The following is a 27,706-nucleotide window of genomic DNA, read 5'->3' on the forward strand; positions in this document are numbered from 1 at the left end:
TATGTGCGGTAATGGAGCGCGCACATAAGATATGGGCATTGGAATTCCATACTTCGGGGAGAAATTAAGAAATAGGTTCACAATCTTTAGTTGTAAGGAATATTTTTAATTTTCCTTAGAAAATTTTACCATTCGACGTGGAAAGGGAACAAGATACTTTGGAATGTTTTCCAGGGGGGGCTAACACAACTGGGTTTTAACAATCGAGGGTTACACCTGGTATTTTCCCATCTAGGAATTGACTAAAGAGGTATTCCCTTGAAAAAAAGGGGGGCCACTTGCAATAAAAATTATCCGATTCCAAAGTGAAAAGGAGAAAGACCTTTAATTCTCCTAATGTGGTAAGCCTCCAGAAGCGAATAAGTGTGTGTGCGTGATATACCTATGTTAAATATCTTAAGGCGGATTATTCAGTTAAAATTAGCCGGAGTTATGATGAAATTTTTGTTAAGGTTAAATCAATCAATACAATGCATTAGTAACTGATTGATTTTCGGCCAAAACCTTCAATGAATGAACTCATTCACACTTATATATATATAAGTGTGTGTTCAAGTGTAATAGTTTATTGATCTTGATATTCTTATTTTATTCTGAGGACTTGAATTGAATTTTAGAAATATATTTAAAAGTGACAAGCCTGTAATTTGCATTGCACAGTTAAATACAACATATACATATACATATACATATAAAAACACTTAAAATGAGCTCAGCAGTATCAACTATATCAAAAACCTTAAAGTTCAATCCAACTTCTGATAAGATAATTACTCTAGGTGCAGGTTGTTTCTGGGGTACTGAACATATGTATAGAAAATATTTGAATGATAAAATAATTGATTGTAAAGTTGGTTATGCTAATGGTGACAACAGTTTAAAGGATAATTCTGATTCAATTTCATATAAGAGAGTCTGTAAAGGTGATACAAACTTTGTTGAAGTTATCCAAATTTCTTACAGTCCAGAAGTCACCACTTTAAAGGAATTGGTTGATTTCTTCTTTAGAATACATGACCCAACTACAGTAAATTCTCAAGGCCCTGATCAAGGTACCCAATACAAGAGTGCTATATATACTCATTCAGGGGAAGATTTAATTGAAGCTAAAAAGTTAAAAGATGCATGGGAACCAAAATGGAACAATCAAATCAAAACCGTCGTGGAACCAATAACCATCTTCTATGACGCTGAAGAATATCATCAATTATATTTGGACAAAAACCCAGAAGGTTACAGTTGTCCAACTCACTACTTGAGAGATTTATAAGCTCTTTCAATCATATCATAAATATTACATTAAACAAGTTATATAATCATCATTTTATATCATTGAATATATCATTGTATTAACATTATAAAAAAGGCGAACACCTCCATTCCAAAACTATCCTAATATTTTAAGTGTTATATCTATAAATTTTCCTCTGTACAGTACAATTGTATTAAATTGAATATTTAATATTTTATTTACATCTTGATATTATGTCCTATATCGTTATCTATTTTAAAGTTTCCAAATCCTTCAGTAAACTTTTGTCTCTTTTGAAGTTAACAAGAGAAACCCCTAATCCAGCAAATATTAACAATGAATATGTACTCTTTAATAGTATAAAAATCGGGTCACTTCCTTCAGATCCTCCTTTACCTCTAGGTCCCCAGGACCCAAATGACAGATAATAAGCGGCCTTGGTTTCATCATTAGTCATGGTCTTCCAATCATCTTCCATTTTCCAAACCAAGTATTCCTTAATCTCTTCCTTCAATAAAGGACTCATAGTCTTGGTGTTCCATTGTTTAGTCACTTGGGATAGATCTGGAGGTGTATACTCAGTCCCTAACTCATCTGGATATTCATACTTGCTAGTAATATTAACATTCGAAATTGATCGTTTCAAAATTTCATTCAAACGGAATAATCCAACTCCAACCTGGAATCTACTTACCAGCATCCTAATCTTCACACGATTATAGTCAAACCAACTTGAATCCCAACCTAAACACCTATACTTTCAACTTCATCTCCTTTCATCTCATCTCTCTTTTAAATCAGAGCATTAAAATTTCAAATGCTATTACTTTTTTGATATTCGCATGTTATAACATTAATAAAATTGATATATTTAATATAAGGAAACCATCATAAAATAGTTCAACAGTTAACCATTCCTTCTTGAAATAAAAGGAGTACATCGAACTATAAGGGTTTGAAAACTTGTGTTGATCGCATAGACAAAGCTATTTAATATGAGTTATGAACAGTTATATGTAATGTAGAATTTTTTTGCAATTATAGGTTCAATTTGTTTGAAACAATTGAAGGAATAAAATGGCAGTTTCACATTAATTATTATTACTAACAATTTTATAAGTCTGTGCTCTATTCTGGATTAATTTGATTAATTGCACTAGTTTTAATTGTGGTTGCAATTATCAAATTTTTGAAGAGTTTAGAACAAATTATATGACTTGGTACTTTTATTTTAGAATGAATACACCTTAAGCAGAGCTTTTGAACCTGTTTTCGCTTTGGAATCTCAGCCAACAATGGCAATTGTTGCTAGTTTGATATCTTTAGTATTGGTTTCATTATCTATTCTTGTAATGAAGTCTAAGAATCATTCTATTGTTGTTAAATTTATAATCTTCTCGATTATCAGTGCAATTGCTTCTTTATTCTGTGGTATAACAACAGTATTCACAACAAACTCATTTGGTGTCTATGTTTGATTTAGTACATGTGGTATTGCAGAATGAAACGGATAAACAAGAGGTATATTGTGCTGGTATTACTTAATTATTCACGAACCTGACGTATAAAAGTTGATTAAATGGTTAAATTCTGTTGGTTGATAGTTATTTACTTCCTACATAATATGTAAATTAAATTAAAATAAATTTTAAGTTCGAAAAGCACTTCATTTGAGTCACATAAAGTTCAATAAATCTTCATCTAGATTAACAGCTCTGTAGTACATATAAGATTTACCATCGACTGAGCCACCTTTGGAATTATCATTCATCATTGTTTCTAACATTGCCCTTGTGTACCTAATGATATTTTCTAAGTTAGTTTCGTTGTTTTTCTTCATATACTTTAGTATAGCAGAATTTGTCAATTGAAATAAACGATCATTCAAGAATTCAACTGTCAGATATTTTGTCAATTCTGATGGAGCATCTTTTACAGGATCTTCATATGCCAATAAGCTAGACACATCGTTAAATCTCGTTTTGAAAACATTTTTCACACTTTCAGATACATTGTCATTAAATATAAATTCTGCTGACAATTGTTGCCCAAGTTGAATTGTGTTTTCTATTCGTGTATCTTTGCAGTTCAAAATACTATACAAAAACTCAGCTAACTTAAGCTCAAAGTATAATTCTATATTCGAAGCTAAAAGTTCAGGATATTCATTGTTCAAATATAGAAGACACTTTGTTATGTTTCCTTCCGCAATTAACCTTCTTATTGCTTGTCTCTTCTTTAAGTTATTCTCTTCCTTAATAATTTGACTTTCATTATATCTAGTAACTTCACGGTTCCTGTCCACTTCTTCCTGTGTCTCTTGATCAATTACAGTCTCATCTTTAAGATCTTTTAGAAATGCGTTGGCAACATCTATTAAACCTTCTTGAATCAAATAATCATTCACAATTGTTTTAACAGATGTTTGTAAAGAACTATCATCTGTTTTTAGCTTATTAAATATTAGAGAAGATGGTTTCCTTAAAATACCATTAACAAGTCTATCATCTTTGAAGCTAAAGTTTGGAATATTATCCTCCCCAGATCCATTATAATCTCTTAAGGTGGTCCTGTTTTGTGATCCTACAGATTCTTCATTGTTCTCGTCCACAGAAGATGTAAATGTGTTACCACCTTTTCCTGATACTGCGACACTTGATTCTGTTTCCAACTCGTGATTTTCATTATAGCCATCAGCATCTCTAGCCGAACAATAGTTTTTAAAAATATAAGAATAACTTTCCAACCTCCATCTTTCTAGGTAACCTACAATATCAAAAACGTATTCTTCATATAGCCCAAAATTGGTTCCAATTGAATTTCCTGGTCTTAATGCAATGAATGGAACTAAATCAAGATTGCCAATATCCCAATATGCCTCCCCTAAATAGACACCATTTTTAGTGAAAAACACAGTTCCTTGGATGTAATTAACACCACAACCTATTACATCATCACGTCCAAATGGTTTTGAATATGAACCTTCATCCTCATTATCAAAAATCTTACCATTAAAACCACAGTATAAATAAAGTTCATTACTTAAATCGGTCGCATCTGATGTTGAAGCATCATTACCTGATCTAATACTTCCACTACGACCTGATCCTCTGGTGACAGATGTATCTCCTGAATTTCTGGCAGAAATACCATCGTCACCAGACTGAGAATGATGGGGTGCAGAACTAGAACCTTCGCTGTCCTTATCATTCCAACATTTAAATCCAACCATAACATCGCTACTATAAGCGCCTTGTGAGCTGGTTACGCTTAAAACTCTTACTTCATAGTAAAAGATACCAGCTCTATTGGAATAAACAGGACGGTTAGCGGTACTTACTGCGTAATCACATTTTGAGTCTTTTAATAAATCTTTAAAATAGTTTCTGGCAATTATCACAGCATTATCATGACCAGAGAACGCTGGCCAATTTAAGTTTGGGCTCAATTGAGAAAATCCATCGCTTGATAAATTGATTGAATTATTCTGTTGAGTACGCCATTGACTTGGTAAAGGATAACCCAATAATTCATAGATATCTTGTGAAATAACATTATTTTTTGACTTTGATGTGACCCTATGAGCTGAAAGAGCTGGGTAGTAACTAACTGGTTCAGATTCAGAACCTCTAGAAGATACCCGATCGGTTTCACTTCCTGCACGTTGACGAATCCTTGTGCTAGTGTCTTCCCTGTTTGGTATTATTATATTATCAGAGTCTTCATCATTTACACTACTGCCAGCAGTTTCTATAACATTCATAACATCATCATTGTCAATATCCATTGCATCATTTTCTTCTTCCTCTTCCTCTTCTCCTTCTTCTTCTTCTTCTTCCTCGTCATCGTCCTCTTCTTCCTCATTTGTACTGGTGACTCGTTCATCTTCTGAATCATCGTCTTCACTCTCATCAGATCTAAACCGAATACTTCTAATACTTTCTTGATCAACAATTCCTGACTCTAATCTGGTTTGTTTTGAAAATTCTTCTAAAACATCATTCTTAACAGTATTAAAATTAGAAGAAGAGTTATTTGAAGGATTTAAAGGTAAATCAGCACCAATTGAAACACTTAATGAATTGATCAATGAGTCAGGATAGAAATATTTATAAACTTGTATTAAATATTCATCATTGGCCCAATCAAAAGGTACAGTACCTAACACCCCTAAATCCATTAATTTTTTCCAAATTTCTTTCCTAGTATTATGAGATAATTTAATAGGATGATTAAAGCCACCTTCCTTCAAAGCACCTTCCTCACCACCTTGAGCACGATTCTTAATCTCATGTTGCTTGACTTTTGAGAATAACCTTTTATTCTTGAGATATATCAACCATAAATCTTGTCCAATTGGTTGTTCCAACAAATATTGAGGGAAAATACTTTGAACAAAAATCTGATTAAGTTCATCACCATAAACAGACATTGTTCAACTTTGTTATAACAAGAATATAGTTCCTAAATCCAGTAACCTAAACCTCTACCAACAACTCTTGGATGTCCCTTTTGTTATAAACTAAATCCCTTTGCTAATACTCTTGATTTTATCATTGCTCTTTTATATATCAAATTTCCCCGGAAGTATCAAATTTAAAGGTTTAAATGCTGATTTTAAGTATGGGTTCACAGCGTGTGGATTAAAGATGGTTTTAAGTATGGTAAACACTATGGAAAACCAATCTACAATATCTTAATGAAGTTTCATCTGTAGATATAATGATTGGTTAACCACGAATTGAAAGTTTTTTGTAAAACCGTTGAAGATTCATTTTGCGACTATTTAATTTATACAAATTGTATATACAAACGTGGAAACAAACCAAAGTTTCCATAAAGGATATAAAATATAATGATAATGAAATGAATTGCAAAAAATAATAGATAAATGCAAACATATGCTTTGAATTATAGTATTTTGAGTCGTTAGTTATAATTGACATGACTTAACCGTTGAGAATTAAATCATTGAAAAAAATGTTAACAGCTGATAAAAGAATAGGAAATATTTAACGAGAAAAATGACTTCTGATCTAGTATCTGTAGTGGTCAGCCTTGAATGGACCTTCCTTTGGAATAGCCAAGTATTCGGATTGAGCACCAGTCAAGGTAGTCAACTTAACACCCAATTTGTCCAAATGGAACTTGGCAACAGCTTCATCCAAAATCTTTGGTAAAACGTGAACACCAATGTCAAATGGACCAGTCTTTTCAAATTCGACGTACTTTTCTCTGAAAGCCTTGTCATCAGCCTTGAACAAAGCAATTTGAGCCAAGACTTGGTTAGAGAAAGAACAGGACATGACGAAAGAGGAGTGACCAGTAGCACAACCCAAGTTAACTAATCTACCGTTAGCTAACAAGATGATGTGTCTACCAGAGTTCAACAAGTATCTGTCAACTTGTGGTTTAATGTTGACACATTCCTTAGCGTTAGCCTTCAACCAAGCAACATCAATTTCGATATCGAAGTGACCAATGTTACAGACGATAGCATCTTCTGGCATTTGTTCGAAATGAGCACCGTTGATGATATCTCTACAACCGGTGGTGGTAACGAAAACTTGACCGATGGAGGCAACTTCATCCATGGTAGCAACTTGGTAACCTTCCATAGCGGCTTGCAAAGCGTTAATTGGATCGATTTCAGTGACGATGACACGGGAACCCATACCTCTTAAAGCAGCAGCACAACCTTTACCGACATCACCGTAACCAGCAACGACGGAGACCTTACCAGCCAACATGACATCGGTGGCTCTCTTAATACCATCGATTAAAGATTCTCTACAACCGTACAAGTTGTCGAATTTAGATTTGGTAACAGAGTCGTTAACGTTGATGGCTGGGACCTTCAACTTACCTTCTCTGACCATTCTGTACAAGTGGTGGACACCGGTGGTGGTTTCTTCAGATAAACCGAAACAACCTTCTAGCATATCTGGGTATTTGTCATGGACAAAAGTGGTCAAATCACCACCATCATCTAAGATCAAGTTCAATTTTTGGTTATCCTTGAAGGCAAACAATTGTTGTTCGATACACCACATGTATTCTTCTTCGGTTTCACCCTTCCAAGCAAAGACTGGGACACCAGAAGCAGCAATAGCAGCAGCAGCATGATCTTGGGTAGAGTAAATGTTACAAGAAGTCCAAGTGACTTCAGCACCCAAATCAACCAAAGTTTCAATCAAAACAGCGGTTTGGATGGTCATGTGCAAACAACCGGCAATTCTAGCACCTTGTAATGGTTTAGATTCAGCATAAGCCTTTCTGATAGCCATTAAACCTGGCATTTCATGTTCAGCCAATTCGATTTCTTTTCTACCAAAGGCAGCTAAAGAGATATCAGCAACTTTGTAATTTTCAGCTGGAGCAGACATTGTAATATACTTCTTCTGTTTGAGTCCTAATTAAAATTGGATTGGTTCTCTAAAAGGAAACAATTTTAAACTGTGAAATAGAAGATTAACTTAATTTTTAAAGAAAGTACAACTACAATTTAATAAAAGTATACATATATATATGTATATAAAGTGGAAATGAAAATGAAAATGAAAATAACAAGTGAGAAAAGAAAGTAAAATGGAATTATTAATAATCTTCGAAGAAAAAAAGTTAAAAAAAAAAATTTTTATTATTTTTTTTTTCTTTCCTTCAGTTAACAATCATTCAAATCGATGGATATCACCAGTTAGTTAAATTTCAAACAAACCACATTAAACAATTCCATCTCTAGCAATCGTTTAAAGGCCCATCCATTCGATCTTGGAATCTCTCTCTCTCTATCGCTCTTCTCTGATTCAGTTCCAGCTCTGGTTCTGGTTCTGGTTCTGGTTCTTATAAGATATCTTGTAAAGGTGAAACTTTGGCATCCATCTGTCTGTCAGTTTGTCTGTTTCTTTTTAGCTTGTGTGTGCTGGTGCTGTGAGAGTAGAGTGCTGTGTGCAAAAAAGAAGAAAACTTTTTCTCGAAAATTTAGGTGGCATTTTCTTTTTCCAGTCAGAAACGTTAGCAGGGGCAGACCAAGAAATGACGAAAAAAGCCTGTTTGTGGAACGGCAGAAAAGTGGAAAAACATCGATCTTGATGTGAACATGGCAAGAATCAGTCCAAGAAAGGCAACCAGGACGAACTGTTCTTTGATAGAAGGTAACCAACCAGTTTAACTGAACCTTTATTACATTACATTATGTTATATTAACAAATTAACCTTGTTGGTTCAGAACTTAAGTAGGACAGCAATGAATTTAACAAAATATGGTCAAAAGAAATAAAAAAAGAAAAAAAAAGGTTGCTCATAATCATGTTGGATTAACTTCGATTGGTTTTATCATAGTGTTCATTGCTAGTGTATATGCATAAATGTGCACATTTGCTTGTTCTTATTTTGGGGATGGCGTTTGTTGGTGGTACTGAGACTGTGGGACATATGATTCGAACGTTTCTTCTTCTCAGATTTATTCTCAGATTTCTTTCCTTTTTCTATGTTTTGTCCGGTACTTTTCCTATTTCGTAAGCATGTGTATGGTTCAGTTCAGATGTAGCACGTGAACTGAATGTGAATGTGATTGAGATTGAGATTGAGATTCATTTCTAGATTGGATTAGATATTAGTGCCAGTAGAGATGAGAATATACGTAATTTGATGCGTCTATCCATCTAGGACAGAATTTTATTACCTTGAAAACCAATACAAATGGGTTGAACAGGTAATATGAATTGGTATAGTAACAGTCTTAAGGTTCAGTTTGTTTCAATCATAAATCTAAATGTAGGCGTTAAAAATATTTTACATCTTGGTTTATTTTATTAGTATGGTTGTTATTAGTAGTATTAGTATGGTTACTAGTAGTAGTATTAGTATAATCATGCTTTATTAATAGGACAAAGGAAAAGTTAAAGTTAAAGAAAAAAGAGTCAGTTACAGTGAAACTATGGAAACTAATTAGGGTAATAGATTTATTGTTGCTGTTGTGGCGGTGGTGGTGAGCCCATTTGTTTTCTAGCTTCTTCTTGTTTTCTAACTTCTTCCTGCTTTCTGGCTTCTTCCTGCTTTCTGGCTTCTTCCTGCTTTCTGGCTTCTTCCTGCTTTCTAGCTTCTTCCTGCTTTCTAGCTTCTTCCTGCTTTCTAGCTTTTTCTTGTATCTCCTTTTCTAACAACTTTTCAGCTTCTTCCTCTTCCTTTTGTAAGCTCTTGATACGCTCCTCTTGCTCACTTTGAATACGTTCATTCTCCATTCTCTGCAAAATTATCTTTTGGTTATGTTCTTCTTCTTCACGTTTCTCACGTTCATCAAACAATAAGTTAGCTTTGGCTCTTAAAACCAAAAGATATTCGTTAGACTCCTTAGTAATGTTATTCAATTCATTTTGAACATTTGCCAAGAATTGGTTCAATGGAGTGACTTTAATATGATGCTCTACCAAGTTATCTCTAATACTAATAACTTTCTTTTTTAGTTTCAAGAAGTTTCTCCAATACTCTTGAGATGAGTCTTCATCAGATTCGGAATCATAATGGGCTGCTACTACTTCGATGTATGCCATTCTTTTAGACCATTCACTAATCATAATATCACCCCATTCTTCATATAATTCTACATGATGTTCGTGAATTTCTTGAATGTTTTTGTCAAGCTCATCGATTGTATTAGTTAAATTGGTGCTAATGTTATTTTCTAATGCTTGAAATTTGGACTCAATTTCTTTGAACAAGGATGAAATAAATGGTCTAGTGATATATTGGGATAATTGCGTTTCGCCATTTTTGGCAAAATAAATAACTTCGCCTGTTTCTCCATCCACCTCTGAAGTACAATCAATATCTTCAATATTTTTAACTAATTTATTGAATTGCAAGTGAATCTCCTTTCTGAAATGGTTTATTTTTTCATTCAATTCGAGTTCCCAAGGTTCAATTTTCTCGTTTAAATAATCTTCAACTTCTTGATCCAAGAATTTGCAAGCTTTAGAGGATTTGGTGTCCACTAATTTAAACCAAGCATTAAACTCGTCTTGTGCTAACTCCCATTCGGATAGCTCGGGAGTAGTTTGAATTTCATCAGCTGTGTTATCTGTTTTTTTGTTATCTATTAAATGAGATCCAGAAACTTCTTCTACTTTAGTATCGATAGAATGACTTGCAGGTGATGGAACTAATGTTTCTTCCGTGCTTGTAGAAGTGTATAGGGTGCTAGTTAAAGTTTTGACATTTTTATGAATATCTTGCTTCATTTCATCAAATTGACCCTTCAAGTTGTCATGTAAAGAGTTGAATTTTACCTTAATATTTTTAATATAATTTTCAGTTTTCTCATGCAATAATTTTATCCAATCGTGGTACTTAACAGAATGGTTTTTCCAATAATGACAATGTGATTCTTTGAAAACCAAAAATTCTTCTGCTACCCTGGCGACATATTTATTGTTTAAGGTATTGTTTACATGTTCTTCCAAATATAACTTGTAGTATAAATTAGACTTTTCTCTAGCAATTAAACAGTAAGGTTTAATATAAAGATTATAATTTTCTGTGGCAACTGGGTTAATCACGGTTTTATAATATTCATTATGTTCAATTAAATAATCATTCCAATAGTTAGCATTTGAGTACTGGCAGAAATTTCGCAGACAAGTACAATTTGATTCGTCCAATGCATAATCTGCATTACAATGCAAGTAGCGTAAAGTGTAAATGAAAACCGTTAAGGTTAACAAAAATCTTTTGAAAAATCTCATCTTGGTTGAAATCGTAAAATTGTGGAAGGCTCCAAAATTTTAATTAGGACTCTAGATAAAGATAAGTTGTTCACGGATAATCCTGTTTCAAATTAATATCTCTGAATCGATCAATCAATCAAATAAATTAAACCACTTTAAGGTATCAACAGAGAAATTCGATCTGATTAACCGTATCAGTAATTATATTATAACGACGACCAAAAAAAACAAAATAAATACAAAAACACTTTTATAAATTATGCTCTTGTGATTAAATGAGAAGGTTTCCTTGCTGATTCCATTCGATGATAACAGATGAAATATAAACAATTCAAAGGAAATTTCTGATATCAACCACTTGCTGTTTTGCCAGTTCTGTCAGCTTCATCATCGGAATTTTCACTTTGTTCTGTTGATACAAAATAAAAAATGGTACTGTTTGCAAAACGCCTGCAGGAGAGAGGCCTAAAGTTCCAGCATCGCAATGATAGAAAATAATAGATTTATGCATATGAGTATTTTTACCCGGATTCAGGATCTAGTTGACCACATATATAAGGGACAGTATAGCGGTTATTCCAGTGTATAAAGAGACAATACTATATTTAAAGAGTATTAGCTCTTTAAATCATCCAACTAAAAAATACTACATCAACAGTAGTGTATCTTGAAATCCCATTCTTCATTCAGAGGGGGAAGCTTCTAACTTGGTATTCTTCTCAACGTTCATGATTTTCAATAGCAACATACTTCAACTCATCTTAAAAGAAGGAGGACTTGTATATCCAAATACTGTAAAACAAAGACATTCCAAAGTTTCAGTTCAATCCTTAAACTTAAATTCTATGGCACAGTTTAGTATACAGTCATAAACAACACCTAGTGCTTGGTAGTCAATCTCAAAAGTGTTGGATTATAAATAGGAAAACGTATTGGAATCAAATACTCTGTTCCTTTTATATTAACGGTATGGAATAGGGGAAGGGGGAGGGGTGGAAATATAGAACTGAGGATTAAAACAGTGAAACGAAGATTATTTGTTGAACAATCTAATCTAACTCATGGTGGCTGGGTCTCGATGTGTGTGGTTTAGGGTTATACCTTATAGTATAGTGTTGTTTTTTGTCAATGATACCTTTATACCTTTATACATTTATAAATAGTCAAAAGATCTGCTGGAAGGAAGTCACCAGATCACAAAAAAACATTTAGCCGCCGTTAAAGCATCGCTATATACGGTATCCTTAACCTAAACTTATCAACAGAATATTTAAAACTAGTTATAAAGATATGTTACCTACCAATTGATGTCATTTAACACAGGCAACCAGAATTGATTCCAAGTTACAAGAAACTGGACACGTTCATGGACCTCAAAAGAAGTGGATATGCGTTGATATGACTGATATATATGTGTGACTCCTCCCTCTCATTCTTTTCTCCTAACTCAACCTGTATCTGTTGCCATTATACATCTTTTTATATGCTGTCACTAACAAGAACTCTCAGGTTTGACTCAAAACAAGATAGATATATAGATATACCTATATCTATACATCAGCTGGAGTTATACGGTACTACTAAGGAAATTACAAAGTGCTATTGAGGTCGATTTGTTTGGTTTACTTTTGAATTTATTTGAGGTTACCTAGGGCTACATCAAACTATGTTGTTTGTCCCTGACACACAGACTTAATCAAAATACTATACATATATATCCCCCTTCAATTTGGTTTTGCTACTTTCTGAACTGATTAATCAATCACACCTCATCTCCTTATAATTGCGGTTAGAAAGACGATGAGTTATATATATATTGTCCAAGGGGACACTATTATTATTTCTTTTGTGCAATTCAGGTTTCACATATACACTTAGAACTCCCTTTCCCTATTTGATTTTTCTGTGAAAGTTCTGTTTTTGGTTCTTAAGCATTTTATGTTCTCATATCTGATCAATGGTTATTAATTGAACTGTTGTTACTTACGTATCACATTATTTTTTTTTTTAGGTTGATTGATCTCGTAATATTAGTCAGTTCTACGAAGATTATTTTAAAAAGGTTTATTGATAATATCCAATCAACTCTTACTGAGCGAAAAAATTTAGTTTGGAACTTTTTTTTTTTTTGGAAAGAAGCACTCATTATTAAGAAATAGTTAACTATTAACTGTCCTGATTCAAGTACAATTAATTTTATTGATTGAACTAATCGTGGTAAATTTAAGGAAAAGGATATCCGTCGACTAAAATATCTCGTTACCCTTCTTTTTCAAACTTTGTTGGCAGCGATTAATTTATTTATTAATAAGACTAATTGATTATTATCATATTTAAAAATTACCATTGTTATAATTGCACAAGGTGAGTTCATCGAAGTTTTTAACGAGTGATAAGTTATCAAGTTGTATCGATTGATATATCAGTTGTGATTTTGAGTTGGGATATTCCCTGATATTTGCAATTATAACTGATCGTGGTTGTTTTTTTTAACATTGTCTCCACCATACTTTTTTTTTTCTGCCTAGAAGTTCATTATATTAAATTATTATTAATAAAAGACGCATAAAATTGAACAATATAAACACATTGTGTTTCTATATTAAAGAGCATAAAGTCAAATTAACAGTTATTAGAAATCTGATACCATATTTTGGGGGGACCACACATATTGATAAGTTTGTTTGTTTGTTTTTTTAACAACTTATCTTCCTACCGAATAATAGATTGCATTATTGATATAGCATTCAGCTTTCTTCTATACTGAGTTAGGTTTTGGAAAAAAAATTAGAAATTACAGAAATAGTTCCTTAAATTAAGAGAAAACTATATTCAAAACCTTACCTTCGTTTTATTTAAAGATTTGCAACATTAAAGATAATATTTCCCAATAATATAAGCATATACAATGTCATTTTGGCCATTTGGGCAAAATTTAAGTCATTCTAATATTAATAAAATATTAGAAGAATATATTCAAGTCCTGCATCGTGATGATAATGATAACAAGCATAATGAAGAAAATGTACGAATAGATGAAATTAACAAAAAAACAAGCGACTTCGCTGAAGATAACATAGATCCAATTGATTCTAATCCTGTAAATGATACATATAGGGACTCTGTGCCTATTAAAAAATCAAACGCTATTAACTCAAATGAAGATAATGTTCAAAACAAAGAGGACACTCTAATACCACAGCATTTGGCAGAACGAAAACTGGATAGTTATTTTATCGACACTATATTAGATGATCCAGAATTGTTAAATGAGTTGATGAGACAAAACAGCTCCTTATTGGACTTTATTTGTTTGGGTTATTTTTATGATTACAATTGCGATAATGACAATAATAGTATTTCATACAATGATATTGATGTTAGTAATGAAAGTAACGAAATTAAGAGTAATAACAGTAACGATAATGATTATGATGAACATATTTCAAACAAGAAAAAACCTAAATTCCTTAAAATGATTCATAACTTAGAATATTTGATTGATATTTTAATGGACAGTATTGATAAAATCATCCTTGATGATGAAACTAATGAGAGTGAGATTGATATTAGTAACGAAACTGTTATTGGAAATGACTCTCTAAATGAAGATTTGAAGGAAGATAATGATAAGGATAATTATGATAATAGTTCTTTGAACAATGTTCCAGGCCAATTAAATGATGAAAATAATGACGATTTCCATTTAAATAGGGCAAACGTAATATCTGATATCTTTTCATTAGATATCTGGATAATTACAGAATCATTGGTTAAAAATCAAAAATATCTAAATAAAATATGGGCTGTACTGAAAAACAAGAATTTTAAGTATGAAAAATCACCATTAATTCCAATATTCTTAAAGATAAATCAAAATCTGTTATTGACAAGACAAGATCAGTATTTAAATTTTATTAGATCACTTCCTACATTTGTAGATGACATGCTTGAACATATTACTATTACAGTGATGATGGATTTCTTCCTAAAATGTATCTCAACCGATAATCTGGAAGCACCAACAGGAATAATTGAAGTTGTACGTGATCAAGCATTGATATCAAAGACATTAGCATTTTTTGACAACGAGAACTATAGCGCAGACTTCCAGGCGTGTACTTGTGATTTCCTAAAGGCATTGATTGCAATTTCTGCAAATGCTCCACTTGATGACATGTCAATTGGTCCAAACTCTTTGACAAGAGAATTGGCATCTCAAGAATCTATTATGAAGTTTGTGGAAATTATAGTAAGTCAAAGAGGATCTGCATTGAATAACATAGTTTCGATTGTAATAGAATTGATTCGAAAAAATAACTCTGATTATGATACTATCAATCTTTTAAATACAACAATTCAAGATTTTCCACCTTCTAATAGAGACCCTATTTATCTGGGGTATCTCTTGAGACAGTTTTCTTTAAATCTTAAAGATATTTTAGAGATTATAGTAGATTCGGATGATCAAAGTACATATCTCAATCAATTAGGACAGTCATTCAAACCTTTAGGTTTTGAAAAATTTAAAATAGTTGAGTTGATAGCTGAACTATTACATTGTTCAAATATGGCTTTAATGAATTCTAAAAAAGTAGAAAAAATTGCTAGATCTAGAGATCACTTTAGACATCAACTTACAAATCAACTTCAAGATGCGTTACAAGATCTAACTATTTCTAGTTCTGTTGAAACAAACAATGATAATCTAGGTGACTCTGTAAATAAAATTAAATCCATTTCTAGTGATGATGAAATGAACTCAGAAAGTTCAAATCAAATGGAGAGTGAAGAAGAGCTTGATGAATCATTTGAGATTCCATATGTTAACGAAAATCAAAATTTAAAACTGAGAAACAATCCAACTGTAGGTGATCTATTCAAAATCAGTTTACATGACACTCAAATTTTACCTATTATCATTGATCTCTTCTTATCACATCCATGGAACAACTTTTGGCACAATGTTATCTTCGATATTATTCAACAGATTTTTAATGGTAGAATGGACTTTTCTTACAATTCATTTCTAGTCTATTCTCTATTCGATTCGGTTGGAGCTAGAAATTTTATGGATTTGGAAAATGGTAAGAATCCTTCCCTAACCGATAAACCAATGAAGATTACTAATGACTTCATTTTAAGAGGTTATAAAGATTCGTATGATTTCTACGAAGAAAATCGTATGAGTTTAGGGTATATGGGTCATTTGGTCCTTATTGCAGAGGAAGTGGTTAAATTTTCAAAGTTATATAAAATTGAGTTGATATCCCCAGGTATATATGATACCATTCAAGAAGATGCCTGGAAATTTTATTCTGATGAAATCCTACATAGTACAAGAATAATGTATTCCAAAATTTTAGGTGGCGGTAATTATGTCGATGATGGTAACGGTAACATTATCCCACAATTACCAGATCCTCAGCCACAAGATATTGATGGAGATATGGAAACTTCTTCGGTTTCTTGTAGTGAAGAAGGGTTTGATGAGAATGGTGAAGATGGTAAATTGATTAATTCTGAGTCTGCGGATGAACCATTAAGGTTTTTCACAGAATTGGATTTACATGATAAACTTAAATCGTTATGGAATCACATTAATGGAGACACAAATACATTGAATGATGAGCGGATACCTGAATCGATTGAAGATGATTCTACTGATAAAGCTGAAATAAGTGACGATAATATTGCTCCTATGGCGGTTAGTTGTGATTCAGGATAATTAAAATTAATGTCTTTACTGTTGTCATTGAAATTTTCGTGTAAGCAATATTATTTTGGAGTTGGATATTTTTGAAGAATGGAATACGTATTATACTTAGATAGTATATAATGTTAGATAGATTTAAATATATATATATATATAAATGCTGGATGTATGACATTTTAACAAAGTTACAAATCTTTCTTCTCTTCCTTATCATCTCTTATTTCGTATATTTTAGGTTCCTTCTTTGGCTTTGGTGATTGCTTAGATGATTTCTTTCCTAGTTTGTTACCAGATTGTTTTGTATCATTTTTATTGAAAACTCTACCTAGTGTTACATTCCAAGTCCAAATTGGTAGTCTAAAGAACATGCAATCATAAATGGTAGGTTCGGCTAAAGTATTTGTCGATATCAAGGTATGTGTTCCATCTTCTTCTATTAATGACACTTCACCAAACTTGATCAAAAATTCTTTACCTGGATCTTCAGCATGTTGTTTAAACATAACTCTTCTTTCACCCAAACCATTAGTATCATCTTGTTCTCTACAAGTTTTAATGAAGTTTTCGATACGTTTCTTACTGCTATTGTGTTGAATCCATAAAATAGAATAATGTATTAGACTTGAAGCCAGGTAAATGAAGGATAGTATGAACCAGGTCTTTGGCTGAATTCTTTTAAAGAAGAAACCACCTTTACTGAAATCATAATCTGGGAAGCCGTTTTTCAAGTAATAATCATAGGTCTTTCTACGAGTGTCATCGGATAAAATTGTAGTAGCAATGTTTAAACGTTCATATAATTTAGCATATTTCTTATTCTTATCAGGATGATATTTTTTGGACAATTTTTTAAGGTTCTTGACAATTTCTTTTGAAGTTGAATCCTTCAATTTTGGCAATTTTAAAAACTTATAGAAATTCATATCTTCACCATATTTTTTGATCAGTTCCTGTTGCAACTGAAAGATTTCTACTTCACCAGTGGTAAAACAGTAACCAATTGATACCAGCAAAAGTGTCACTAGGATAAATTGCGGAACCCTTAGCATCGTTATCAATAATTTGAAAAGAAGATTGTCTATACTCTTGGACACTTGACTAAATTTCTAAACTTTTATAAACTCAATATTCGAAGGTACCTCCTGGATAACCCAATCTTAAAGAGATTTAAGCTTCTACGTACACTGTAGATCGTCTTAGAATATCACAAAATGTATCAATAGCAACTCAATTGATACTAATCCTAAATACAAATCAACAACAGTCTGTTAATTGTTTCGAAACAGTTTAAATACACATTTCAGTTCGAGATATCAAAATTTAATTATGACGTCAACAAGAAAGAAGCCTTCGAAATGGATCAAATATTTAAAACTCGAACCTATTTAAGAAGGCAAACCCATCTAGATCTTGAGAATTGGATTATAAGATCAGTGGAAGGGTATTCTGTAGGATATAATTGATAAGGATTGTTGGTTGTTAGTATTATGGAGGCTAAAGCTGTTAATAAAGGGAAATTTATCCATAGGTTGTATCAATATTATCACATATGTACGACTTTTCTATTTTGTACATTATTAGCAAGATGGCTAATATTGATGCCGTTAGTTGGGTCAAGGTATCTTCCAGGAGCTGTTCATGAACTGTTGATTTATCTACTTGGTATTTCAAGTTTGATTGAATTGTTTTGGAGATTTTATTTCCATGGTTTGAAGAATGGATTCATGTCATTAACGACCTTAAAGGACGTTAATTTTTTGTATTTTGTAAGAGTTATGCATTTTTATGATGATTATGAGTATGAATTGGTACTCAAGAATACAACTTATTCAAGTTTTATTATCGGGCTATCTTTTACACAAGCTTATTGTCATTGGAACAATCTATTTAAAAGACAAAAAAGCTCATATGGTATACGTTCGATATATTGGAAAATTAATACTTGGATCATGATGCCAACTTTATATTTAAGTGAATTCTATTTACTTTTATTGAACAATCGTAATCCAAACTTCCATTCCACACCTTTATTGGATAAAATCAATAAATGTGCTTTGGTAGTATTCATTCCAATATCATTAATTGCATTGAAGAAACATATTTCAAAGATTTAATTATAAGTATATTTTAGTATATTGATATGTATTAATGTTAGTTATTATTGTAAAAATTCAGCAAATTCATTGGATATCTCGAGAGCAAATTGTTCTCTTTCATCTTCATCTTCAATTTCAAGATACTTCAATCTTGCTTCTTTTAATCTATTGAAGACTGATTCCAAATCTACATCAGTTGAATCAGCTTTAGCCTCTACCGTTTGCACTCTATGGCCACCACTCCATTCACAGGTATCAATAATCTCTCGTACTCTTTCAAAGCCTATTTTTTCATTGTATTGGTTTAATTTCAGATTACTGACGTTATGATAGTTAATAATTTCAACGCTATTACCACTATCAGAAGTTAGTTGCATCGAATTATCATCATTTAACTCATCGATAACATCTTGGGATATATCCTTATTCGTATTCATGAATACAAAAAATTTATCCTGAAGAACAGACCCTAGTTGTCCCAGAAGCTTATTTTGATCGATCTTATCCTTTTCCATGGTATAGCTATCAATTACTATTATTCCTGATAGAACTTCTCTTAAATCATCGTATTCTGAACTGATCAAGTCTTTACACCATTCTTCGAAATCATCAAAGGTGTCAACGTATAGATCATATCTCACCTCATAGTATTTAGTTGACCAGGTTAAACCCTTTATTATATTCTCATCATGATTTGTATTAGCTTTATCTAATCGAAAGACTTCACCTAATACAGATTCTTTTAAATTGGCTATTTGATCATTATCTTGAAATGCAATCAAAATCTTATTGCAAACAGAACCATCCTCATTCATCTTAATGTGATATTATACCTTGTCAAAGTTTCTCTAAACGATATATGACTTAAAACCTTCACCGAGCTTTAACGTTGACTGATGTGATTATTTGCTATTATCTTTTTAAAGTATCACCCACTGCTCAAGCAATGACTACCTGATGGGAAGGAGGAAATAACAAACCTTGTAAAGAAGATAAAAGCAAAAAAATTAAAATAGAATGCAAGTAACAGAGAATGCATAGAATGCTGAATATACCCCTACCCTTAACTCCATCGATATCGATATCGATTTCTTAAACGTATTTAAACGGCAAGCCTCTATCTAATTATAAATATCTATCTTGAAAGTCGATTCGAAGCATACTCCACCCTCCTTAATCAGTGAAAACAACAACAAAGACTACAACATGTATCAATCAGACAATGATATTGAACTAGCTGTCATATATGTAGACTGTGACACTTTTACAAAACAAGAAACATTACCAAAGGATAAAGAGAATTATGACATCGAAACTATAACTAGTAAAGAACTAACAACAGAAAACAGAACCTCGAGTTTAAAACAGTCAATAAGATGCTTGCTATTCTGGAAACTAAACAGAACAGACTGGAAATCAATAGCTATTGTACTAACAATGTTAAATATCTTACAATTGATAATATTCTTCATATGTTTCTCGATATTCTTTAAGGATAAAAACAGTAAAGATAACGATATACAACAATTCTTAGACTCAATACCTGATAGAGTAGTGGATTACAAGACATTATACGATCAATCGATCCCATGAACCCCAGAATACTCCTCATCATGTCTGTTTAACATCAAGAAGGTCACTTCTTATTAATATGTATTACTTTAAATATCATCGAAATTTTTCAATTAGATATCAATATTTAAAAATGAACCATGTTTGACCTTTAACAAGCATACAATTGAGATAAAGAGGGTGTTGTTCTTGCTGGTTTGGTGAGTAAAGTTGCTGTGAGAGGTCGAATATATATGAGAATGGATGAACCTTATGAATGGGCCACGAATCTAGTTGATTCTGGTTATATACAGAATTTGCCTGTTGAATCTTCGAATACGTTATCCGCACCAATAGGGTTCAAAGTGGTGGGGAGAGGCAAAGGTGAAGAATCTGGTAGTAATTCTTCAAATGGTGTCGATGATGCTCAATTGGTAGAGTTCCAAATGCAAAAGGCTTGGCAGATTGCTACTCAGCCTGCGAAATCACTACCGATGAATTTTTTTATGTCTTATATGTCTGGTACATCTTTGCAAATAATTCCTATAATGACAGCATTAATGCTTCTATCTGGTCCAATCAAGGCTATATTCTCTGTTAACAAAGTGTTTCAACCTATTTTGAATAATGGTAATCGTGGTGTAACTTCAAAGGATATCTTGGGTCCAATGGCGATGTTCGTTGTATTTCAATTTGCCTTAATGGGTATTGGTATTCATAAATTGAATTCGATGGGTTTATTTCCAACCACTGAGAGTGACTGGCTATCGTGGAAGTCTCCTCTAAACGTTACCGATTCCGTCAAGGCATTTGCATTCTGATATTCATTTATCAAATATTTATATGTTCTTATACTATATATTATACAAAGTTTATCTGCTTATTTCATTCTTAGTTTGCCTTCAGTACATATATATAAATTGTGTGTAAATGCGCAAAAGAATGTGGTTAGCATGGCCTTAACTGAATACACCAGTTTATCACCATTGCTTTCTTCATTTTTTTTATTTCTTGTCGTCTTTATCTTTAAATTTTTGTTCATATATTTGCTGAACGTTAAACTTTCTATACTTGGTGGTATAGCTTCCATCAACAACGGATGCACCAATATTATTCTTAAAACATTCGATTAGAACTAATTTGTCATAGTTTTTCAAATCTACCTCATGTTCGTACTTACCGTCTTGTATAACTTCTTTAACCACAGTAGTGATCAGATCCATACGCTCTATGGTATTGAAATTACGTCTGGTAACATCAACTGCAAACTTCAACTTCTTGGTGGCATTTTCACCTTCATGGAAATGAGGTGTTAGAATACGTTTCAACAATAGTATAAACTGATCCATTGTAGCATTGCATGAATATGTAATCGGTGTCAATTTCAAGACATAACGAGTTCTCTTCTCTAAACTGCTTGGGTCGGCTAGATCTTTAATTATCTTCGAAACAAATTCCTCTGGTACAATTGGTTTACGAGTTTTACAGAACACAACACATTCACAATTTAAATCAATGAAGTTCAAAGGATCTTTCCTTTTAATAATGGAGCCATCTTTATTAACTTTAGAATCTTTGCTTTGAATGTCAGCAAGTTCCTGTTTGATTTGATCTTCAATTGATAATTCTTCCTTCTTCTTTTCTATACCTTCATCATCTTCATCAATTTCAGTCTCGTTCAATTCCTTTAATTCTTTTGAATACAACTCTGTCATCTTTTCTTCAAAAAGCAAGCCTAATTCTTGGATTGCTTGCTTCTCATGTCTTCTCGAACATGTTGCATATATACCTGATGTACCTGGATCTATAAACCCAGAAGCTACCTTATACTATATATAATTTTATTAAACAATTAAGTTAGTAAACATGTATGGGCAATCAGTTGAACGATTTCAAATATGATTGATTAATTAATTAATTAAAATATTGATTTCAAGTCACATACTTTCTTCTTCTGTTGCTGGTTTCCACTCTTACCACCTTCATGAGAACGTTTCTTTCCAGACATCTCCCTATATACAACAATACTCTTGCTCAGTTAGATTTCAGAATTGACTAGCACTGACTAATATTCGATCTTTTTAACATTCCTTCTCTTATTAAGTTGGTTACTTTTTAAGATGTGATAAATTTGATGATTTAGCGATGCCTTACTAAATTTTCACTTTCTCTGCTAGAATATCTTAAATCTAAAGAATCATGCAATAGATTAAAGGAAATAGATGATTGTGACGACGATATTTATATTGGTAGTGTCTATTAAATGGTCTCTACATTCGTAGTTTTCTCAACAATCATATAATTAAATTCAGATCGTTAAGAGTCTCTCTCTATTTAATATTACCTTACTTATTTATCTAAATGCAATTATACAGTCGTTATGTTCGATTGAAAAACTTTGCAATTCTACGACCATTCAAAGCTTCTCTAGGACTAGAACTTCCATGTGAACTGCTGCTCGTATTTGGAGAACTGATGATTGGTGGAGGTGCTTGTACTTTCTTCAACAATTGAGTAGCATCTTCAGGTCTAATACGGGCATATTTTCTCATTCTTATTTCTGGATCAGAATATTCTTCAAAACTACCAGATTTTAATAAATCAATACATTGATTTAAATCAGTAAATGTTGCTTCCAATGATTTGATATTATTTTCAATTAATGAGGAAGATGGGGACGAAAAATTTGTTTGAGAGACTGGTGTTTGAGGAGGGTGTAAGCTATCTTCATAATCTTCATCCTCACTTGGAAATATCCTTGGGATTATTCTTTTCAAGTAATTCATGTCAACCTCAAAGTTCATTACACTCTCTTTTGTTATATGGTCAGGTGTTTCATTTAGTAACATTTCTAGGAATTTTGTTGTTAAAGAATCGAATTCCCTGAAAATTAATAGTGTTTGAACGCTATATGGAAGATTCATTAGAGTTGATGAAAACATCATTTCTAAGAACTGTGCTATATCTACAATTGAAAAATCAGGGTCGTCCCTTAGATCATTTGATTCCCAATCTAAGGATACGGTTTCCAAAATATCAGAAATCTTTGTATCTATCAGGGTTATCAATTTGCTTTCAGCATATTTCCTACTATCCTCATATTGTTTGATAGATGATAGTCTGATTTCAATATCTGGATTTTGCATTATATTTTCTCTCGCCATTAACTTACTAAATTCATTGGCTGCAATGATAAAATAATCTAAATTGATTAAAATTTGTGCAATCTCCTCCCTAGATGTGGTATCAAGTTTATCGCGTATTTTTTGATTCACGACATTATTGAATAGCGAATCAACCGTTTTCACCAATATAGAATTTAATCTGTGTAATTCATGGCGAAAATGATTGGAGATAAATGCAGTTAATTTTGAATAGGTTTTTTTAATCAAAGTACATGTCATTGGGTATAATGGGGAAAAGGGTAATGTTACAGAGAATTCGCTCAAATTTTGGTTATCACTTAGTACTTCATCATCCTCTTTCATCCAACATATCTTGATAACCTTCTCATATAATGAGCGATCCTGAATTGTTAATGGCATAAAATCATCATCGTTCAATAGAATTTCAAATTCACTTCTAAACGACTCGACAGCTAAGTGACAGTATTTTTCAAATACTGAAACTAGACAATTGTATAATGGTTCGGTATTCAAGGCATAGTTCTCTAGGATTGAAATGTAAATACACATGAAATCTTTAAACTCAACTAATTCTTCATCGGTATTTAAATTGTGATTAATGAATTGTTTTAAATATGGAATTAATCTATGCATTAAACCATCCCAGAATTCATTTGTTGCATTTAGATTATTGTTGACAATAATGTAATCAGTTTCTCTGTTCAAATTAATATCATACAATAAAAATCCTAAAATTTTCAAAAAATATTCTTTTAGAAATTCAACAGATATTTGTTGGGAAAATTCATCATTAATAGGATTATTGTTCAATGGATCGGCTGCTATACTATGTGGAGACTTCTTCCAACTTAGCGGATAAATTATCTTGTTTTTACGGAAGGCATACTCGTTTGTTAGCTCTGTAAATAGATAATCTAACTTATCTAAACTTTTAAAAATCAAAATCGAATCGTGGAACTCGTCCAGATGAAAAAATAATCTCAAATCTAACTTCTCTAATGTAGATTGTTCTCTCAAAGAAATTTCTATAGGAGAGTTAAAATTAAAATTACCCAATTTCATACTATCTCTCGTTTCTAACCATTTTGGCAATAATTCGTATCTGTAAACTTTAAAGAAACTATCGCCCACTTTAGATAAATTTTTCCCTAAATTCAAATTGAATGAGTTTCTAATCAAATTAATACATTCATCTTTAATGGATGATTTCAAAAATGGAATTGAGTCATATAGTTCTTTTAAGAATTGGAAATTATAATTTTTAAATTCTTGTAAATATATCTTTTCTAAATTATCCAAATTTTGTAATGCTTTGAAAAAATCTTTCTCAACTATCAATTCCTGACAATTATTAGCCAATTCTAAAATTCTTAAAACTTTGCTTATTACAATGGTCGTTTCTGAAATTTTTAATGAAGTTTTCTTATTATTTACATAAATTTGTTTCTTCCTTATAACATCGTTTGTGGATAAGGACAAATGTTCTTGAAGATCAACAATTTCTTTTGTTAAGGAACCTTCTATTATCCCCTGAATAGTGGAAATCTGGCCAATTGAGATTTTCATTTTATCATTAATCTGGGATTCTTGTAAGATCTGGTTTTCTAAACCTTGAAAGTTTTCATCGATCGAATTGTAAAGTTCATCAACAACTGGATTCAATTCATCCCTTTCTACAGCTTTTCTAATTAATGGAACCCACTTATCAAAAGTTTCGGTATCCAATTGAAATAAGTCTTCCTCTATTATCAAACCTCCATTTTCATTAGATGTCGATGTTTTATTTTTCTTATTGCCTTCAAGTCCACGTTTACTTGAAGAATTTGTATTCAATAGAAGTTTTTGAAACTCTTGAGTCAAAGCTGATTGAGACTCCAACTCCATAGTAATAATGTGAACAAATCAATATTATGTATAAAATTCAAATTTAAACACCAGATCAAATAACAATTAATTCAAGGCAATAAATAATATAATATTGAAATTTTTGTAAACCGCCTTTTTCAGTCAACTAAAACTTTATAAAAAGATACAACAAAACGAATTCCAACGATTATGAACACTCAATGCCAAAAGTTTGATCCTCTTTCCATTGACAATCCTAGATCAATCCTTCAACATCTAACTTAAATCTCTTGAAGGTCAAGTTTTATACCTGTATTCTTGATTTCTATTAAAGAGGGATAAATTGATATCTTATTCGAATAAAGGAACCTTCGGTAGGGTAACAGGGTAAGATAATAATTGTATATAATGAGTATATGCCAGCGTCATGAAATAACAAGCAATATACAAGATGGTCATTTTGGATGTATATTAAGACCTAATTACATTATCTTGCCTTTGAATTGTAGTTATCGTAGTAATAGATCGGTTTTTACTCTGAAGGAAAAGGTGATTCTGATAATTGTGAACTGTGACTAATACAAGAATATTAAATATTAGGTCTTTGATTCAAGAAATGAATTAACATAAGTTTTGATATAAAACCATTTTCTATGAACTAAAACATTTACCTCAAATGGAGGCTTTAGTTAATCTAAGCAATCCTGAAATTAGATCATTTCTAAAATTAAATATTTAAGAATTATAAATAGTTAAAATGTAATCATAAGTGAAATATATAAACATTAAAAGATGTGGGAAGGAATGATCAGTTTTCTGGGGATTCAGCATAGTAATGCAAGTAAGCGGCCATGGTCTTCATACCACCCATGAAGTTGCTGATGTCCAATTTTTCATTAATAGAGTGGGCACCATCATCACCTCTACCCATTGGCAATAACAAAACACTAGTCTTCAATTCTTCTTCGAATGTCAAAGTGATTGGAATAGAACCACCTTCTCTAGTGAAATCAGGATCGACACCATAGACATCCTTGGTAGCCTTAGCAGCGGCAGTAAAGGAAGCATTGTATGGATTAGAAACCCAATAGTTACCATCATGGATCAATTCAGCGTAACATTTGTTTGGAGAGTTCAAGGCTTTGAAGGCATTGTTACAGTGGTCAACAACCAATTTGGTCAATTTTTCAGAGTCAATATCTGGGACAGTTCTAATAGAAAATTTACCACTGACCTTAGCTGGAATGACGGTCTTGGCACCAGGACCGTAGAAGGCACCTTCAACACCGTGTAAGGATAAAGATGGATATCTCCATCTGTGCATTAAGATATCTTCCTTCTTTTGGTACAAACTAGTGTTAGAACCACTAGCAGCGTTTAAGTCATCGACACTGAAATCAATCTTTTCGTACAATTGAGATTCCTTTTCAGTCAATGGAGCAACCATTTCATCTACACCTTCGATCAAGATCTTACCGTTAGAGTCAACCAAAGTACCCATGACCTTAATCAAATCAACCATAGGTTCAGCAATGACACCACCAAAGACACCAGAGTGTAAATCAGCAGCTGGACCTTGGATAATAATTTGGTAGTAGTTACATCCTCTCAAACCGTAAGTCAAAACAGGCTTCTTAGTACCTAACCAATAGTTGTCAGAGATACAAACGGCATCAGTAGTTTTGAAATAGTTGGAAGCTTCTTCAGCAATCAATTTTTCCAAACCTAAAGAACCAGATTCTTCCATACCTTCGAAACAAGTAATCAAATTGACTGGGAAATCAATACCGGCTTCTTTATGAGCTTGAACAACGTTTAACCAACCCAATAATGGACCGGTATCATCAGTAGAACCTCTACCTCTCATCAATTGTTTTTCTTCATCAACAACTAACTTGAATGGTTCACTAGCCCAACCATCAGACAAAGCAGCAGGTTGAACATCATAGTGACCATAAACCAAGACAGTCTTCTTTGCAGGATCATTACCGTAACGAGATAAGATAACTGGTGGCAATTGTAAGTTTGGGTTTTCAACTGGAGGAGGTTGAGTACCTAATTTTTTAACTTGAATATCAGTAAAACCTAAACTTTCCAATTCTTGAACAAGATATTCAGATTTCTTGACCACCATTGGTCTCAATGATTCATCACCAGACACAGCTGGGATTTCAATAGCCTTAGCCAAACGATCAATGAAAGATGGTTTCAATTCATCAATCTTATTAAAAATTTTATCGAATTTTGGTTGTAAATTAGAAGATGACATTATTCTTGTTCTTTGATAATTACTCACACCTACACTAAAACTTCTCTTGAAAAACAATTTGAACAACATCAAACCATTGATAACAAATAGTTACAACTCATAATAA

General features: G+C 32.2%; 14 protein-coding genes across 14 annotated transcripts; 5 read left to right on the top strand and 9 right to left on the bottom strand.

Annotated features, from left to right (window-relative positions):
• Positions 1 to 706: 706 nt before the first annotated feature.
• On the top strand, positions 707 to 1,270 carry MXR1 (peptide-methionine-S-sulfoxide reductase; the record flags this gene model as incomplete). The annotated part of the gene is made up of 1 exon (XM_001643174.1): positions 707 to 1,270. The coding sequence occupies one exon, from the start codon at positions 707 to 709 to the stop codon at positions 1,268 to 1,270; it is 564 nt and encodes a 187-aa protein (XP_001643224.1).
• Positions 1,271 to 1,502: 232 nt separating this feature from the next.
• MTC3 (Mtc3p) lies at positions 1,503 to 1,952 on the bottom strand (the record flags this gene model as incomplete). The annotated part of the gene is made up of 1 exon (XM_001643175.1): positions 1,503 to 1,952. One exon carries the CDS (start codon positions 1,950 to 1,952, stop codon positions 1,503 to 1,505), a length of 450 nt encoding a protein of 149 aa, XP_001643225.1.
• Positions 1,953 to 2,247: 295 nt separating this feature from the next.
• On the top strand, positions 2,248 to 2,730 carry OST5 (dolichyl-diphosphooligosaccharide--protein glycotransferase subunit; the record flags this gene model as incomplete). Its single annotated transcript, XM_001643176.1, has 2 exons — positions 2,248 to 2,268; positions 2,488 to 2,730. The coding sequence occupies 2 exons, from the start codon at positions 2,248 to 2,250 to the stop codon at positions 2,728 to 2,730; spliced, it is 264 nt and encodes an 87-aa protein (XP_001643226.1).
• Positions 2,731 to 2,927: 197 nt separating this feature from the next.
• VID30 (glucose-induced degradation complex subunit VID30) lies at positions 2,928 to 5,684 on the bottom strand (the record flags this gene model as incomplete). Its single annotated transcript, XM_001643177.1, has 1 exon — positions 2,928 to 5,684. One exon carries the CDS (start codon positions 5,682 to 5,684, stop codon positions 2,928 to 2,930), a length of 2,757 nt encoding a protein of 918 aa, XP_001643227.1.
• A 604-nt stretch (positions 5,685 to 6,288) lies between these two features.
• Positions 6,289 to 7,638, bottom strand: SAH1 (adenosylhomocysteinase; the record flags this gene model as incomplete). Its single annotated transcript, XM_001643178.1, has 1 exon — positions 6,289 to 7,638. The coding sequence occupies one exon, from the start codon at positions 7,636 to 7,638 to the stop codon at positions 6,289 to 6,291; it is 1,350 nt and encodes a 449-aa protein (XP_001643228.1).
• Positions 7,639 to 9,216: 1,578 nt separating this feature from the next.
• Kpol_460p6 (uncharacterized protein) lies at positions 9,217 to 10,995 on the bottom strand (the record flags this gene model as incomplete). Its single annotated transcript, XM_001643179.1, has 1 exon — positions 9,217 to 10,995. One exon carries the CDS (start codon positions 10,993 to 10,995, stop codon positions 9,217 to 9,219), a length of 1,779 nt encoding a protein of 592 aa, XP_001643229.1.
• Positions 10,996 to 13,885: 2,890 nt separating this feature from the next.
• Positions 13,886 to 16,705, top strand: Kpol_460p7 (SAPS family protein; the record flags this gene model as incomplete). The annotated part of the gene is made up of 1 exon (XM_001643180.1): positions 13,886 to 16,705. One exon carries the CDS (start codon positions 13,886 to 13,888, stop codon positions 16,703 to 16,705), a length of 2,820 nt encoding a protein of 939 aa, XP_001643230.1.
• Positions 16,706 to 16,878: 173 nt separating this feature from the next.
• Positions 16,879 to 17,742, bottom strand: ERJ5 (Erj5p; the record flags this gene model as incomplete). The annotated part of the gene is made up of 1 exon (XM_001643181.1): positions 16,879 to 17,742. The coding sequence occupies one exon, from the start codon at positions 17,740 to 17,742 to the stop codon at positions 16,879 to 16,881; it is 864 nt and encodes a 287-aa protein (XP_001643231.1).
• Positions 17,743 to 18,180: 438 nt separating this feature from the next.
• On the top strand, positions 18,181 to 18,807 carry KEG1 (Keg1p; the record flags this gene model as incomplete). The annotated part of the gene is made up of 1 exon (XM_001643182.1): positions 18,181 to 18,807. One exon carries the CDS (start codon positions 18,181 to 18,183, stop codon positions 18,805 to 18,807), a length of 627 nt encoding a protein of 208 aa, XP_001643232.1.
• A 44-nt stretch (positions 18,808 to 18,851) lies between these two features.
• Positions 18,852 to 19,604, bottom strand: IRC6 (Irc6p; the record flags this gene model as incomplete). The annotated part of the gene is made up of 1 exon (XM_001643183.1): positions 18,852 to 19,604. One exon carries the CDS (start codon positions 19,602 to 19,604, stop codon positions 18,852 to 18,854), a length of 753 nt encoding a protein of 250 aa, XP_001643233.1.
• A 990-nt stretch (positions 19,605 to 20,594) lies between these two features.
• EMC4 (chaperone EMC4) lies at positions 20,595 to 21,161 on the top strand (the record flags this gene model as incomplete). Its single annotated transcript, XM_001643184.1, has 1 exon — positions 20,595 to 21,161. The coding sequence occupies one exon, from the start codon at positions 20,595 to 20,597 to the stop codon at positions 21,159 to 21,161; it is 567 nt and encodes a 188-aa protein (XP_001643234.1).
• A 183-nt stretch (positions 21,162 to 21,344) lies between these two features.
• On the bottom strand, positions 21,345 to 22,348 carry TAN1 (putative tRNA acetyltransferase; the record flags this gene model as incomplete). Its single annotated transcript, XM_001643185.1, has 2 exons — positions 21,345 to 22,169; positions 22,286 to 22,348. The coding sequence occupies 2 exons, from the start codon at positions 22,346 to 22,348 to the stop codon at positions 21,345 to 21,347; spliced, it is 888 nt and encodes a 295-aa protein (XP_001643235.1).
• Positions 22,349 to 22,718: 370 nt separating this feature from the next.
• On the bottom strand, positions 22,719 to 25,370 carry SEC15 (Rab GTPase-binding exocyst subunit SEC15; the record flags this gene model as incomplete). Its single annotated transcript, XM_001643186.1, has 1 exon — positions 22,719 to 25,370. The coding sequence occupies one exon, from the start codon at positions 25,368 to 25,370 to the stop codon at positions 22,719 to 22,721; it is 2,652 nt and encodes an 883-aa protein (XP_001643236.1).
• A 769-nt stretch (positions 25,371 to 26,139) lies between these two features.
• Positions 26,140 to 27,669, bottom strand: DUG1 (metallodipeptidase; the record flags this gene model as incomplete). Its single annotated transcript, XM_001643187.1, has 1 exon — positions 26,140 to 27,669. The coding sequence occupies one exon, from the start codon at positions 27,667 to 27,669 to the stop codon at positions 26,140 to 26,142; it is 1,530 nt and encodes a 509-aa protein (XP_001643237.1).
• Between the last annotated feature and the right edge of the window lie 37 nt (positions 27,670 to 27,706).

This window comes from Vanderwaltozyma polyspora, genomic scaffold, assembly GCF_000150035.1.
Source record: "Vanderwaltozyma polyspora DSM 70294 KpolScaffold460 genomic scaffold, whole genome shotgun sequence".
Taxonomy (NCBI): domain Eukaryota; kingdom Fungi; phylum Ascomycota; class Saccharomycetes; order Saccharomycetales; family Saccharomycetaceae; genus Vanderwaltozyma; species Vanderwaltozyma polyspora.